At 43.5% G+C, this 17,016-nt stretch overlaps 1 protein-coding gene across 1 annotated transcript in view; it reads left to right on the forward strand.

Annotated features, from left to right (window-relative positions):
* The first annotated feature begins 4,057 nt into the window (after window positions 1–4,057).
* nthl1 (nth-like DNA glycosylase 1) overlaps window positions 4,058–17,016 on the forward strand; it is a 29,484-nt gene continuing 16,525 nt past the window's right edge. Inside the window, exons 1-3 of the mRNA XM_063057507.1 lie at window positions 4,058–4,689; window positions 5,688–5,858; window positions 7,200–7,359. Coding sequence (XP_062913577.1) covers window positions 4,300–4,689; window positions 5,688–5,858; window positions 7,200–7,359 — 721 coding nt within the window. The 5' untranslated portion in view covers window positions 4,058–4,299. The remainder of the gene's footprint in view (window positions 4,690–5,687; window positions 5,859–7,199; window positions 7,360–17,016) is intronic.

Genomic DNA, 17,016 nt, shown 5'->3' on the forward strand with positions numbered 1-17,016 from the left:
CTATCACCTTCCAGCTATCATGCTGCTCCTCCCCTCACCTTTTCATTCTGGCATCTTCCCCCTTCATTTCCAGTCCTTATGAAGGGCCTCAGCCTGAAATGTCGACAGCTTATTCATTTCCATAGAAGCTGCCCCTGACCCGCTGAGCCCCCCCAGCATTTTGCGTGGGTTGCTTTGGATTTCCAACATCTGCAGACTTTATCACGTTTGCAGTGTGAACGGCTGGCATTTTGCCTCTATTTTACAAGGCCATCTGGTATAGTTATCATTTTACGCTCAGACGTTGAGGCCAAATAATTGCAGCTGGGTGTGGCTAAGAGTGCCACATTAATACCTCCTTCATGTTTAAAAATCACACCTTGGGTCGTTGTGTTCCATGGTCTGTACTTGGCCGTAACAGTCACAGGACGGAGGAGAAGATGGCAGCACGACGCAGCGCGCGCGACTTCTCTGGTGAAATGATATCGTATTTGTTAAATAGGGGCTGTGCACAATCCTGATTTGATGGAGACAGCCGTGAGAAGCACAGAGGAACATCTGGAGAAACTTCTGAAATGCCCGGTTCGCTGACCCTGCTACTGTGTGATCGAGAATCTCCGGAGGGAAGGCCCCAAATCCTCGGCTTTGCCTGTTGCTGGCGGCCAGGGCTGGGGTTGAAGCGCTCGGCAGAGATGGTGTTCGGTGCTCGGTGTCGGAGGCTCAAAGTTTTCGGACAAACTGAGAGTTGGACTGTGGTTGGGTGCTTCCAGGATGCTGCATCGGCAAGTTTGCGGCACCGGAAGCTCATGGCAAGGAGAGTTTTCTTCCTTCTACCGTCTGCGTGAGATGTTGGGACTTTCGAGAGAATTTGAGACCTTTTTTTACTGTGCCCATGGTCTGTTCTTCCATCAAATTACGGTATTGCTTGCACTGTTGTAACTATATGTTATAATTATGTGGTTTTTGTCAGTTTTTCAGTCTTGGCCTGTCTTGTGTTTCTGTGATATCACACCAGAGGAATATTGTATCATTTCTTAATGCATGCATTACTAAATGACAATAAAAGAGGACTGCGTGACCTCATAATCTAATCTAATCTAATGTTGAAGAAGTTAGAAGAGACGGCAGATGCTAGAATCTGGAGAGAAGAACTAAGTGTTGGAGGGACTCAGTGGGTCAGACAGCATTTGTAGATGAACTGGGAAGCTGATGACTCAGATTGGGACCTTACATCTGGATTGGAATGTTGACAGATTCATGGAGTTACACTCTATGGAAACAGGCTCTCCAGCCCTATTGGTCCATGCTAACCAACATTCCCACCTAAACCTGTCCCATTTACCTGCTATATTTCATTTGAAGAGATTTGGTTTGTCACCTAAAACACTCGGAAACTTCTATTGATGTACCGTGGAGAGCTTTCTGACAGGCTGCATCACTGTCTGGTATGGTGGGGCGGGGGGTGGGGGGGTGGGGGAGGTGCTACTGTACAGGACTGTAAAAAGCTGCAGAAAGTTGTAAAATTAGTCAGCTCCATCTTGGGTACTAGCATCTATAGTATCCAAGACATCTTCAAGGAGCAGTGCCTCAGAGAGGCGGTGTCTATTATTAAGGACTCCCATCATCCGGGCATGCCCTCTTCTCATTGTTACCGTCAGGAAGCGGGTACAGGAGCCTGAAGGCACACACTCAGTGATTCAGGAACAATTTCTTCCCCTCTCCCATCGGATTCCTAAATGGACATTGAACCCATGAACACTATGTTACTTTAAAATATATACGTGGGGTGATTGATAGGTTTGTGGCCTACGGTAGAAGGAGTCAGTTTTAGAAAACCTAGCACATTTATTTTTCAACACAGTCCCCTCCTACATTTACACACTTAGTCCAGCAGTCGTGGAGCTTACGGATCCCTTCTTTATAAAAGTCGGCGTCTTGGACCTCCAGAAAGTGGTCCACAGCAGGGGTGATTGATCAGTTAGTGGCCTGAGGTAGAAGGAGATGTTACACAGCTCTCATTACATGCACGTGCAGTTCAACTCTTTGAGTGATTATGCAGAAAGTTTGAAGTTAATAACTCATCTCCTTCTACCATAGGCCACGAACTGATCAATCACCCCTGCTGTGGACCATTTTCTGGAGGTCCAAGACGCTGACTTCTACAAAGAAGGGATCCGTATGCTCCACGACCGCTGGACTAAGTGTGTAAATGTAGGAGGGGACTGTGTTGAAAAATAAATGTGCTAGGTTTTCTAAAATTGACTCCTTCTACCTTAGGCCATGCACTTATCAATCACCCCTCATACATATAACTTCTGTTTTTTCACTATTTTAAATCTAATATATATATATATAAAAACAAAATATATATTATAGATATTGTTATTTATGTATTTATTTTTGTTCTGATTATGTATTGCATTGAACTGGTGCAGTAAGTTAACAAATTTAACGACACATGCCTGTGATAATAAACCTGATTCTGATTCTTTACCCTTGTTGAAAAGACTGGTGCAAATGTTTTGACTTCTGAAGATGCTGATGACAAAGATAAGCTCAGATTTCTTGCCATCCCTAGATTTACTTAGTAATTGCAGAGGAGACTCACCAGTGTTCAACATTCAAAGTAAATTCATTATCAAAGTATGTCTATGTCACCACATACCATCCTGAGGTTCATTTTATTGCAGGCATTCACATAGTCATAGTCATACTTTATTGATCCTGGGGGATATTGGTTTTCATTACAGTTGCACCATAAATAATTAAGTAGTAATAAAACCATAAGTAGTTAAATAGTAATATGTAAATTATGCCAAGAAATAAGTCCAGGACCAGCCTATTGGCTCAGGATGTCTGACTCTCCAAGGGAGGAGTTCTAAAGTTTGATAGCCACAGGCAGGAATGACTTCCTATGACGCTCTGTGTTGCATCTCGGTGGAATGAGTCTCTGGCTGAATGTACTCCTGTGCCCACCCAGTACGTTATGCAGTGGATGGGAGACATTGTCCAAGATGGCATGCAACTTGGACAGCATCCTCTTTTCAGACACCACCGTCAGAGAGTCCAGTTCCATTCCCACAACATCACTGGCCTTACGAATGAGTTTGTTGATTCTGTTGGTGTCTGCTCCCCTCAGCCTGCTGCCCCAGCACACAACAGCAAACATGATAGCACTGGCCATCACAGACTCGTAGAACATCCTCAGCATCATCCGGCAGATGTTAAAGGACCTCAGTCCTTTATACATTGATACAATAGAATCAATGAAAAACTACACACAAAGACTGACAAACAATGTGCAAGACAAACTATAAAAATAAAAATACACAATATATAAATATATAAGATAGCTTATATACATAGATTGTATGTCCAATATATTGACCTTGTGTTTGTAGATCTTAATTTGCTCAGGTATATCAATTCTCAATATCCTTTGTGTACGTTGAAGATGCGAGTTAGAGAGGAATTTAATTTATAAAGGAGTTCAGATATTTCACTAAACTTTCCCTGGGATGTTATTGAAGCGAAGCTGCAGATGGGCTAAGATGCAGCGCAGCAATCTGTTTCGGGCTGATTGCTGTAGTTATTTACATCAAAGTTGCTGGGGAACGCAGCAGGCCAAGCAGCATCTATAGGAAGAGGCGCAGTCGACGTTTCAGGCCGAGACCCTTCGTCAGGACTAACTGAAGGAACTCTTCCTTCAGTTAGTCCTGACGAAGGGTCTCGGCCTGAAACGTCGACTGCGCCTCTTCCTACAGATGCTGCCTGGCCTGCTGCGTTCACCAGCAACTTTGATGCATGTTGCTTGAATTTCCAGCATCTGCAGAATTCCTGTTGTTTGCTGTAGTTATTGTTGTTTTTGTTATTGCTATATATACTGTTAGAGTGAAGACTTTCCAGGCGCAGATCCGTGGTCTCGCAAGACTAAGGGATGCCTTTAAACTGTTTACTTCACGCAAGCAAAGAATTTCATTGCACCCTGAGGTACAAGTATATAACAATAAGTCAAATTGACTAAAGACTGGACTGTGTGTACAGGAACAACGCAGCAGGGGGAGCAAAGAGTCTCTCTGCACCGGCCGAAGACGGGGGATATCAGATTGCGTTCCTGGACGGTCCGGGAGATCTGGTTCCCCTGTGTGCTTTACCTTTCGGACCTCTTGCGGTGAAATGCACAGGAGACGTAACTGAGCCCGAGGGAATCCCCTTCCAACACTTCATCGAGTTGATACATTTCACCAGCGCGGGAATTAAAGGGGCCGTGACCCTGGGTCTTTCCCTCATTTACATCAAGTAACCTGGCGGGAAAGCACTATGGCGGTGTCTCCTTACTTCACATCGGGGGTACTGACTCGCAATATGAGCCGTGGGACGAGCGGCCTTGGCAAAGGAGGGAGTCCCAGCTGCAGGTTGGGAAGGTTGGCCCTGACTAAACGAGGCAACTGCCGAGACCAGGAGCCTGACGGTACCGCCGGAGAGAACCAAGTTGCGGGTACCGTCCGCAAGCATGCACCGAGGCAGAGGGGAAAGAGAGCGCAGATTGTGGGCAGTTCCAAGCAAGTTGACGGAGAGGCAAAGGGCGAATGGGAACCGGAACACTGGCGGGAACAGCTGGATAACATCAGGGAAATGAGGAAAGACAGGAGCGCTCCCGTAGATCACATGGGAGCTGAACAGTGTTTTGACCGAACTGCAGCTCCCGAGGTAAAATGCAAACCCAGAAATGCGGTTTCAAAACGATTTATACGGCTACTTTCATCAGCTCCCTAATATAACTTAAGTTTTGAACTGCAATCTCTGCTGGAATAGCGTCCAACTTCTACACAGCAATCTTCCTAACTATAGCAAATGAAGAGGGATCTCATTGAAACTATCAAATATTGAACGGCCTAGATAGAGTGGACGTGGAGAGGATGTTTTCTACAGCGGAGGAGTCTAAGACAAAAGGTCACGTCCTCAGAGTGGAAGAATGTCCCTTTAGAACAGAGATGAGCTTTTTTTTTTAGCCAGAGGGTCGTGAATCTGTGGAATTCATTGCTACAAATGGCTGTGGAGGCCAAGTTATTGGGCATAGTTCAAAGATCAAAGTAAATTTATTATCAAATACTAGCATGAGATTCATTCTCTTGTGGGCATTCACATTAAATACAAAGACATACAAAAGAATCAATGAAAAACTGCACACAGACAGACAAACTGAGGCTAAAGACAACAAATTGCATAAATACAAAAAAGCAAGAAAACTAAAATAATAAATAAGTAATAAATATCGAGCACATGAGTTGTAAAGCCCTTGAAAATGAGTCCCTCTGGAAAGCACTATAGGGCTATTAAAACAAAAAAACTTCACGCAATCTGAAAAGTTTCTTTGCCAGGCTGTTAATATGATCAACTATTCTAGTTAGCCCCTGCACCCTCCCCTTTATCTATTACCCCCATCACCCCACTGTAAACACTTTAAACCACTTTATATAATGTTATTTACATTATAAATGCATGCTGATGTTTATATATTAATGGACATTTTATTCCATATCTGTAGTTAAACCTCTAAGTTTATTTTCTATATAATTCTTTATGTGTATAATTGTTGAATGTTAGTGTTTTTGTGCGGCACACCACAGCAAATTACTAATTCATCTATGTATATGTCGAATAAAGTTGATCTTTGAATAGATCATTGATCTGTCATTATGGTGCAGGTGATGAGATACCAGGTCCTCCTCTCACTCATGCTGTCCAGTCAGACCAAAGATCAGGTGACATTTGCCGCTATGAAGCAATTGCGGGAACACGGCCTGACGGTGGAGAATATTCTCAGGACGGATGACAAGACACTGGGGGAGCTCATCCACCCAGTTGGGTTCTGGAGGGTGAGTTCACCAACACCAGCAGCTTAATTACAGAATTAGAAATGAAACTTGCTAAGGAGCACACTTTTACTCCATGAGGTTCCTGTGCCTTCAGTGACCAGGCTCCTCTGCTCGGGATTACCCTCTCTACTCTACTTCTTCTCCGTTCAGAAGCTCTGAATCAGGTATATTGTCACTGACGTATATCATGAAGGTTCACCAACTTCCTGTAGTTCCCCCCTCCCCTTACTCTCCGTTTCTATTCCTTATTCTGGCTCCCCTCTTACCTCTTCTCCTCACCTGCCTCTCACCTCCCCACTAGTGCCCCTCCTCCCTTTTCTCCCATGGTCCACTCTCCTATCAATTTCCTTCTTCAGCCTTTTACCTTTTCCACCTATCACCTCTCTGCTTCTCAATTCATTCCCCCCCCCCAACTCCACCTATCTTCCCACTCAGCTGGCTTCACTTATCACCTTCCTTCGCCTTCCTTTCCAGTCCGGTTGAAGAGTCTTGACTTGAAACATCGACTGGTTATTCCTTTGTGGAGATGCTGCCTAATATACTGAGACCCTCCAGCATTTTTTATCTGGGCGTGACATTCGATTTCCAGCATTTGCAGAATCTCTTGCATTTATGTCATAAAATTTGTTGTTATTCTGACAGTAGTACAGTGCAAGATTTAAAAAAATACTATAATTAGAACTTAAAAAATAAATACTGCAAAAGAGGAATGGTGAGGTAGTTCCATAGGTTCAAGGACCGTTCAGAAATCTGATGAGCTGTTCCTAAAATGTTCAGTGTGGGTCTTCAGGCTCCTGTACCTCCTCCCTGATGGTAGTAATGAGAAAAGGACATGTCCTGGGCAACCATCATTATCGTTATGTGTCGTGTCGTATGACGTGGGCGATCATGGTCTTGACCATGATTGTTCCTGGCAAATTTTTCTACGGAAGGGAATTGCCATCGCTTTCTTATGGGCAGTGTCCTTTACAAGATGGGTGACACCAGCCATTATTGATACTCTTCAGAGATTGTCTGCCTGCCGCCCCTTCTCACTTAAAAATGTCCTTATTAAAAATATATGCTCAGAGGCCATTGGATGTCTTTCTCCTAATCTGTCTAAATCCTTCTGCAGACTCTCTGCTTCCTCATTGCCTCCTGCCTGTCAGCCAATCTTCTACTGAGTTTCAGTGAAAAACTTGTCTTGCACGCTCTTCATACAGATAAATTCATTACAACAGTAAAGCCTCCACTCACCTCCCCAAGGGCATTTCCCTCTTCCTTTCCCACATATTGCCCCTGAATAGATCACTCACCATTTAAAATAAAAATCTAATGCCTTGATGTGATCTGTCTGTGCAGAACAAAGTGAGGTACATCAAACAGACCACGGCGATCCTGAAGGAACAGTATGGTGGTGATATTCCCAATACCGTCAGCGAGCTGCTTCGTCTTCCAGGAGTGGGTCCGAAGATGGCCCACCTTGCCATGAAGTTAGCCTGGAACGTTGTGTCTGGTATCTGTAAGTACCTGGGACAACAGTAACAATGGGAAAACAGGTGGTTGGGCTGCCAACTACACTGGCACAACAGTAGTGTTTCTGAAAAAAGACAGTTGAGGGGTTCAATGCTGTAGGAATTGTAGGAAGTTCTTCTGCTTACAAGAAAACAAGTAGAAATGCAGTGAAGTAAATTTATTATCAATATACATATACAGTCCTGTTCAAAAATCTTAGGTACATTTCTATAGCTAAGGCTTTTGCACAGTACTGAATTTGTCAATGCGGAGCGGAGGGCGAGTTTGTAAATTTGGCGGGAGCAAAGGATGTTGGGAATGATGAGGGTGGAGCGCCACAGGAGGAGTGTGGGCCAGGGGCGGAGGTGGCACGAGTTGAGACACCAGGCAAGGTCATTTGGTTCCAAACAATTGGTTTATTGATCATTACAGAATGCCTCTCTGGTGCTTCCCGCACCCTCCCCTCTCCCTTCCCCTTTTCCTGACCATGATTCGCCTCTCCCTGCTCCCTTCCCACTCTCAGTCCACAATAGAGACCCATACTAGAATCAGGTTTATCATCACTCATGTATGTCATGAAATTTGTTTTTTTTTGCAACAGCAGTACAGTGCAATACATAAAATTACTACAGTAGTGTACAAAAGTCTTCGGTGCTCCAGCTATATATATGTGCCTCACTTTGCTCTGCACAGACAGATCACACCACGGTAAATAAAAAGAGTGATCTATTCAGAGTCAATATGTGAGGAAGGAAGCGGGAAATATAGTATGTCGCCATATCACTACCTTGAGATTCATTTTCTTACAGGCAAATAAGAAATGCAACAGAATTTAGAAAACTACATAAACAAAGACTGACAAACAATCACTGTGCAAAAGAAGACAAATTGTGAAAATAAAAAGATCAGTAATACTGAGAACATGAGTTGTTGTGAAAGTGAGTCCATAGATTTTGGAATCAGTTCAGAGAGTGAAGTTATCCACTCTGGTTCAGGAGCCTGATAGTTGAAGGGTAACAACTGTTCCTGAACCTGGTGCTGGGGGACCAAAGGCTCCTGTACCTCTTTCCTGATGGTAGTAGAATTTCGGCCATTAAACTACTTAGGTGTATAAAGCAAGCGATGACACTGGTGCCAAGCTGTATCGGCCCTAGTGTGTTGCCCTTCCGTTGGACAACATTGGTGTCGTGGAGAGGGGAGACTTGCAGCACGGGCAACTGCGGTCTTCCATACAAACTTGCCCAGGCCTGCACCCTGGAAACCTTCCAAGGCACAAATCTATGGTCTCACGAGACTAACGAAGATGTATAAAGCACTGCAACACAGATACAGGTCCTTCGGCCCATTTAATCTGTGCTGACCTGCTTTTCTGCCTTGTCCCGTCTAACTACCAGCAGAAGTAGTGATGCGGGTTTAATTTCAATTTTAAGAGAAGTTTGGGATGAACATAGAAACTCCTTATAGACATTGGCATCAAAGGATTCCAGGTCAGTGATCATTGGAGCGGTAAAGCCATTGTGCTAACCGCTACACAAACTTGCCACCAAACATATTCAGCGAATGAATCTTCTCAGTCCTCTAGGGTGGAGAATTCCAAAGGTTCATTATAATCTGGGTGATGTTCTTTTCTTACCATCATGTAGAAGGTACAGGAACCTCATGACTCACACCACTCTGCAGTTACTACCCCTCAACCATCAGGCTCTTGAATAAAATGGGATAACTACACTCTCTTGCCCATCCACTGAGATGTTCCCACAACCAATGATCTCACTTTAAGGACTCTTGTTACTGTATTTCATGTTCTCATTAATTATTGCTATTTATTTATATTTACATTTGCATAGTTTGCTGTCTTCTGCACTCTGGTTGAGCTTTCATTGATCCTGTTATAGTTATTATTCTATGGTGACAGGACAATTGTGCCCTGGACAACTGTGTCCCGGTCAAATGCGTCACTGGACATTTGTGTCCCTTTTTTTTGCGTCCCGGACATTTGTGTCCCAATATATGTAAATCTCATATTAGATTTGTGTCCCAATATATGTATAATTCATAAAAGATATAATTTTACATGTTCTTTTTCTTTGGCATGTGCATGCGTGCGCGTCTGTGCGTCTGCATGTGTCCATGATGATGTCTTTTTCATGGCTTTTTACAAGGCGTGTAACGAGAGAGAGAGAGAGAGACTGTGTGGCACGCCACCCCCCACACAGACACCCTCGCAGCACTTCCCCTTTATTTTATGAGGTCGACTTGCGATCTCGACACTCAACCCGGCACGGATGGAAAGCGTACTCGGGAGCGTACCCGACTGGTTTCGAACCCGGGAACCTCCGCTCCCGGGTCCGGCGCCGATGTCGTTGCGCCACCAGCCGGCCCTTAATAATTTTACATATTCATGTATTTTTTTAAAAATCAAAAACAGTTTTATTAATTAAAGAAGGGATTGTAGCATGCATTTTATTGATTAAAAAATTTAATTTATAAGTCCAAACTTAAAAAGTATGCATGTTGTGGGCAACCCCTCGTAAGAAACTTAATTTGTCCTCAGGATTATAACGTGCAATTAATGATTGAAGGCGCTTATTGATATTCTTATTTCTTGGTTGGACAATAATCCCTGTTTGGTAGTCAATTTTCTTCTTTGTGGCCATAGCGTCCTCTTTCTTCAACGTATCAATTAATTTCCAAACAGAGGGGTGTTGACAAGTAATTGAATTTTGGATTGCATTATGCCACCCCTCTAAACTGTTGTTAGATCTGGGCAAGTCATTCATTGATCATGAACATTCCAAGATGCAATGGAAAAGGCTACTGCAATCCTGTGCCCACTTCTACCCCTTACTTGGCCAATGTATGTAACTTCAAAGTATGCGATGAATTCAGGAGGTAAGTCGTGATCTTCACTCAGATCCAAAAAGCCTGCTACCACATCATTTACTGGAAGGAAGGCTAATGCAGAGAAACATCTAATTTTTAAATTGAATTCTTGGTCTTCGTTATACCGTTGTCTCAAATCAAGGTCGCATATTTTCTTAAAGATGGATTTTGACAAATGGAAAATACACGAGCTTATTGTTGCATTGGGATATGTTTCTGCTATACTCTTTCTTGCTCCTAGTTCAAAATCCGTCAGCGCTAATTTGGGATTCAGTTGAGGGCGAGTCTGCAACAAAAGAGTGAATAGGTAGTCATATGTTTCTTTAGTGTTATTGGGTAGAGGAGCAAAAACGCCGGGAATACTGAATGTACCATCTTGGACATGGATGCAGTGCAATTGATAGTAGATTTGTGGGCAAATTTTAAAAGTGCCATCTGCTGCCCAATTCTGAAATCATGTCAAGTCATCCAAACCCTCTTCAGAAGCAAAGATAAGCATTCTATTTTCATCATTTATGCCAGTATCAGTTGAAAGAAACGTTTGCCCAGTGGGGAGAATACAATATTCTTCTGGTATTTCGTAATTACATCTTTGGTTTGGTATAGATGGAGCATTTTGTGCTTTCTGTCTCCAACGACGAACATTTCTCCCCATTGCTGAGACAGAGGGCATTTCTGCCATTGAAAATTCATCATGTTTTGACAAAGTTGTTCCAATGAGATGTCTTGTTGGTTCTTGTGAGGATATCGCAGTTTCTTTCAACTCTAAAATCCATTCTTTTGCTCTAATTGCAGAAGCAGAAGAACCATGGTTATGCTCATTAATTAGTTTTGTTATTACATCACTCTCGGTATGAACTCTTGCTTTGCAGGATTGTACCACACATCTCCAGTAAGTTTTCGTGCCTGCAGCATTTTTCTTATGATAGTGATAGACATAATTTACTTTGCTTGATTTCAAGAACTGTGACATAGCTTAGTTTCTGAAAAAAAAGTAAATTTAAAGCCAAATTGTAATAGGAAACATGTGGGGGTTTGTTTATAAGTAGCTCAGTTGCAAACGAGGCACCCCTCATTTGCCTACAATTAACCTAATTGATTAGACGGTTGCTTGTTGAGCTGAGATAAGAGGCTTAGCATATATAACACAGGGTTTGTTACCTAGTAATTGTTACATATAGTGGGACGCAAATGACCGGGGCGCAAAAAAAACAGACGCAAGTGTCCAGGAATGCTAATGGCCGGGACACAATCGTCCAGGACGCAAATATCCTAGTACCTCATTCTATTTATTTGCTGAGTATGCCCACAGGAAAATGAATCTCAGGGTTGTATATGGTGACATATACATATTCTGATAATAAAATTTACTTTGACTTACAATTTATCCTTATCTCAAAATCAGAATCAGGTTCATTATTACAAGGGCTAAGAGAGTTGTAAAAGAGCGCCTGAAGGCTTTATGTGTCAATGCAAGGAGCATTCGTAATAAGGTGGATGAATTGAAAGTGCAGATTGTTATTAATGATTATGATATAGTTGGGATCACGGAGACATCGCTCCAGGGTGACCAGGGATGGGAGCTCAACGTTCAGGGATATTCAATATTCAGGAGGGATAGACATGAAGGAAGGGGAGGTGGGGTGGCGTTGCTGGTTAAAAAAGAGATTAACGCAATAGAAAGGAAGGACATAAGCCGGGAAGATGTGGAATCGATATGGGTAGAGCTGCGTAACACTAAGGGGCAGAAGACGCTGGTGGGAGTTGTGTACAGGCCACCTAACAGTAGTAGTGAGGTCGGAGATGGTATTAAACAGGAAATTAGAAATGTGTGCAATAAAGGAACAGCAGTTATAATGGGTGACTTCAATCTACATGTAGACTGGGTGAACCAAATTGGTAAAGGTGCTGAGGAAGAGGATTTCTTGGAATGTATGCAGGATGGTTTTTTGAACCAACATGTCGAGGAACCAACTAGAGAGCAGGCTATTCTGGACTGGGTTTTGAGCAATGAGGAAGGGTTAATTAGCGATCTTGTCGTGAGAGGCCCCTTGGGTAAGAGTGACCATAATATGGTGGAATTCTTCATTAACATGGAGAGTGACATAGTTAATTCAGAAACAAAGGTTCTGAACTTAAAGAGGAGTAACTTTGAAGGTATGAGACGTGAATTAGCTAAGATAGACTGGCAAATGACACTTAAAGGTTTGACAGTGGATATGCAATGGCAAGCATTTAAAGGTTGCATGGATGAACTACAACAATTGTTCATCCCAGTTTGGCAAAAGAATAAATCAAGGAAGGTAGTGCACCCATGGCTGACAAGAGAAATTAGGGATAGTATCAATTCCAAAGAAGTAGCATACAAATTAGCCAGAGAAAGTGGCTCACCTGAGGACTGGGAGAAATTCAGAGTTCAGCAGAGGAGGACAAAGGGCTTAATTAGGAAGGGGAAAAAAGATTATGAGAGAAAACTGGCAGAGAACATAAAAACGGACTGTAAAAGCTTTTATAGATATGTAAAAAGGAAAAGACTGGTAAAGACAAATGTAGGTCCCCTGCAGACAGAAACAGGTGAATTGATTATGGGGAGCAAGGACATGGCAGACCAATTGAATAATTACTTTGGTTCTGTCTTCACTAAGGAGGACATAAATAATCTTCCAGAAATAGTAAGGGACAGAGGGTCCAGTGAGATGGAGGAACTGAGTGAAATACATGTTAGTAGGGAAGTGGTGTTAGGTAAATTGAAGGGACTGAAGGCAGATAAATCCCCAGGGCCAGATGGTCTGCATCCTAGAGTGCTTAAGGAAGTAGCCCAAGAAATAGTGGATGCATTAGTGATAATTTTTCAAAACTCGTTAGATTCTGGACTAGTTCCTGAGGATTGGAGGGTGGCTAATGTAACCCCACTTTTTAAAAAAGGAGGGAGAGAGAAACCGGGGAATTATAGGCCGGTTAGCCTAACGTCGGTGGTGGGGAAACTGCTGGAGTCAGTATCAAGGATGAGATAACAGCACATTTGGAAAGCGGTGAAATGATCGGACAAAGTCAGCATGGATTTGTGAAAGGAAAATCATGTCTGACGAATCTCATAGAATTTTTTGAGGATATAACTAGTAGAGTGGATAGGGGAGAACCAGTGGATGTGGTATATTTGGATTTTCAAAAGGCTTTTGACAAGGTCCCACACAGGAGATTAGTGTGCAAACTTAAAGCACACGGTATTGGGGGTAAGGTATTGGTGTGGGTGGAGAATTGGTTAGCAGACAGGAAGCAAAGAGTGGGAATAAACGGGACCTTTTCAGAATGGCAGGCGGTGACTAGTGGGGTACCGCAAGGCTCAGTGCTGGGACCCCAGTTGTTTACAATATATATTAATGACTTGGATGAGGGAATTAAATGCAGAATCTCCAAGTTTGCGGATGACACGAAGCTGGGTGGCAGTGTTAGCAGTGAGGAGGATGCTAAGAGGATGCAGGGTGACTTGGATAGGTTGGGTGACTGGGCAAACTCATGGCAGATGCAATTTAATGTGGATAAATGTGAAGTTATCCACTTTGGTGGCAAAAATAGGAAAACAGATTATTATCTGAATGGTGGCCGATTAGGAAAAGGGGAGGTGCAACGAGACCTGGATGTCATTATACACCAGTCATTGAAAGTGGGCATGCAGGTACAGCAGGCGGTGAAAAAGGCGAACGGTATGCTGGCATTTATAGCGAGAGGATTCGAGTACAGGCGCAGGGAGGTACTACTGCAGTTGTACAAGGCCTTGGTGAGACCACACCTGGAGTATTGTGTGCAGTTTTGGTCCCCTAATCTGAGGAAAGACATCTTCGCCATAGAGGGAGTACAAAGAAGGTTCACCAGATTGATTCCTGGGATGGCAGGTCTTTCATATGAAGAAAGACTGGATGAACTGGGCTTGTACTCGTTGGAATTTAGAAGATTGAGGGGGGATCTGATTGAAACGTATAAGATCCTAAAGGGATTGGACAGGCTAGATGCGGGAAGATTGTTCCCGATGTTGGGGAGGTCCAGAACGAGGGGTCACAGTTTGAGGATAGAGGGGAAGCCTTTTAGGACCGAGATTAGGAAAAACTTCTTCACACAGAGAGTGGTGAATCTGTGGAATTCTCTGCCACAGCAAACTGTTGAGGCCAGTTCATTGGCTATGTTTAAGAGGGAGTTAGATATGGCCCTTGTGGCTACAGGGGTCAGGGGGTATGGAGGGAAGGCTGGGTTCTGAGTTGGATGATCAGCCATGATCATAATAAATGGCGGTGCAGGCTCGAAGGGCCGAATGGCCTACTCCTGCACCTATTTTCTATGTTTCTATGTTTCTATTGACATGCTGTATACCTTTAAATTTGTTGTTTTGTGGCAGCAGGACAGTGCAAGACAAAAAGATTCTGTAAGTTGCAATATAAAAAATAAAATAAATCATTGGTGCAAAAGAGGATTAGTAAAGTATTGTTCATGGACCAATTCAGAAATTGATGTTCCTAAAACAAAGAGTGTGTATCTTCAGGCTCCTGTATCTGATCCCTGATATTACTAATGCGAAAGAGGCAAGTCCTGGATGGTGAGAGTCCTTAATAACGGATGCTGCCTTCTTGAGTCACCTCATTTTTAAGATGCGATTTTCAAGGAGCAAGACGGTGGCGTAGTGGTTAGCACAACGCTTTACAGTACGAGTGACCTGGGTTCAATTCCCGTCGCTGCCTTTAAGGAGTTTGTATGTTCTCCCCGTAACTGTGTGGGTTTCATTCAGGTGCTCTGGTTTTGTCCCACAGACCAAAGACAGACCGGTTGGCGATATACTGGTCGTAAATTGTTCCACGGTTAGGCTAAGACTAAATCAGGGGATTACTGGGTGGTGCGGCTTGAAGGGCCAGAAGGCCTACTCTGCATTGTATCTCAATAAATAAATAAAAGTATGTGTTTGATGGTGGGAAGGGTTGTGCTCCTGATGGAGCTGGGCGAGTCCACAGCCCACTGTTACCTCCTTCGATCCTGTGCATTGGAGCCTCCATACCAGGCGATGATGCAGCCACTTAGGATGTTCTCCACAGTACATCTGTAGAAATTTACTAGAGTCTTTGGTGACATAACAAATTTCCTCAAACTCCTAATGAAGTAGAGCTGCTGGTGTGCTTTCTTTGTGATCGGGCCAAGAATAGATCCACTGACATGTTGACGCCCAGGAACTTAAAGCTGCTCCTCTTCTTCTGAGTGGTGACCCTTATTATAAGAATTTTACCCCTAGTTAGGGGAGAGACGCACTCCATGTCTTTTGTGTCAAACATCATATGGTGTATGTCATCCATGCCATTGAGTGGCGCTGCAGTGCTGACTGGCGACTATGATCAGGCATTGCTCTGGTAAACTTCTGCTAACCCAGTGAAATGCAGAAACACATCAGTAAACAAACTGCCTACAGTGTTTAATTGAAGGAAAAAGCGGGTGTAGCTTCCAGGAAGTTCCTTTGCTGCCTGAAATCAAAAGCTCCGAACATTTTTCTCCAATCTGTCTTAAAGTTGAGTAATTCTATCACGGTTAAAACAACGTGATTTAAAATGATAATGCACCGTTTTGAATTCTTGGACTGGCTTTTCTCTGGATATTTAAATTATGAAGAAATACAAAGTTATGAGAGGTATAGAGAGGGTAAATGCAAGCAGGCTTTTTCCACTGAGGTTGGGTGAGACTAGAACTAGAGGTCATGGGTCAGTGGTGAAAGGTGAAATGTTCAAGGGGAACATGAGGGAATCTTCTTCACTCAGATGGTGATGAGTGTGTAGAAAGAGCGACCAGCGTAAGTAGTGAAGCAACATACATCAAAGTTGCTGGTGAACGCAGCAGGCCAGGCAGCATCTATAGGAAGAGGTCTCGGCCTGAAACGTCGACTGCGCCTCTTCCTATAGATGCTGCCTGGCCTGCTGCGTTCACCAGCAACTTTGATGTATGTTGCTTGAATTTCCAGCATCTGCAGAATTCCTGTTGTAAGTAGTGAATGCGCATTTGATTTCAACGTGTAAGAAAAGTTTGGATAAGTACATGGGTGGGAGGGTGTTGTGGGCTCTGGTCTGGGTGCAGGTCAATGAGAGTAGGTAGTGTAATGGTTTGGCATGGACTAGATGGGCCAGAGGGCGTGCTTTTGTGCTGTAGTGTTCTGTGACTTTATAACCAGTTGGAAATTAGGCATTAAAGGATTGGACAAGCTAGAGGCAGGAAACATGTTCCTGATGTTGGGGGAGTCCAGAACCAGAGGCCACAGTTTAAGAGTAAGGGGTAGACTATTTAGAACGGAGTTGAGGAAAAACTTTTTCACCCAGAGAGTTGTGTAATCTCTGGAATGCTCTGCCTCAGAAGGCAGTGGAGGCCAATTCTCTGGATTCTTTCAAGAAAGAGTTAGATAGAGTTTTTAAAGATAGTGGAGTCAAGGGATATGGGGAGAAGTGAGGAACGGGGTACTGATTGTGGGTGATCAGCCATGATCATACTGAATGGTGGTGCTGGCTCGAAGGGCCGAGTGGCCTACTCCTGCACCTATTGTCTGTTGTCTATAGGTGAGTCCCAGGATATTTCACACAGGAGCAAAAAGCATAAGGGAAGCATTCAAGATATTCAAAATTACTTAGCAATTAAATTTGGGGTGGCATGGTAGCAGAGGCAACCTGGGTTCAATTCCCGCCACTGCCCATAAAGAGTTTGTACGTTCTCCCTGTGGCCGCATGGGTTTCCTCCAGGTGCCCTGGTTTCCTCCGGGTGCTCC

Source organism: Mobula hypostoma, chromosome 9 (assembly GCF_963921235.1).
Source record: "Mobula hypostoma chromosome 9, sMobHyp1.1, whole genome shotgun sequence".
Classification (NCBI taxonomy): Eukaryota; Metazoa; Chordata; class Chondrichthyes; order Myliobatiformes; family Myliobatidae; genus Mobula; species Mobula hypostoma.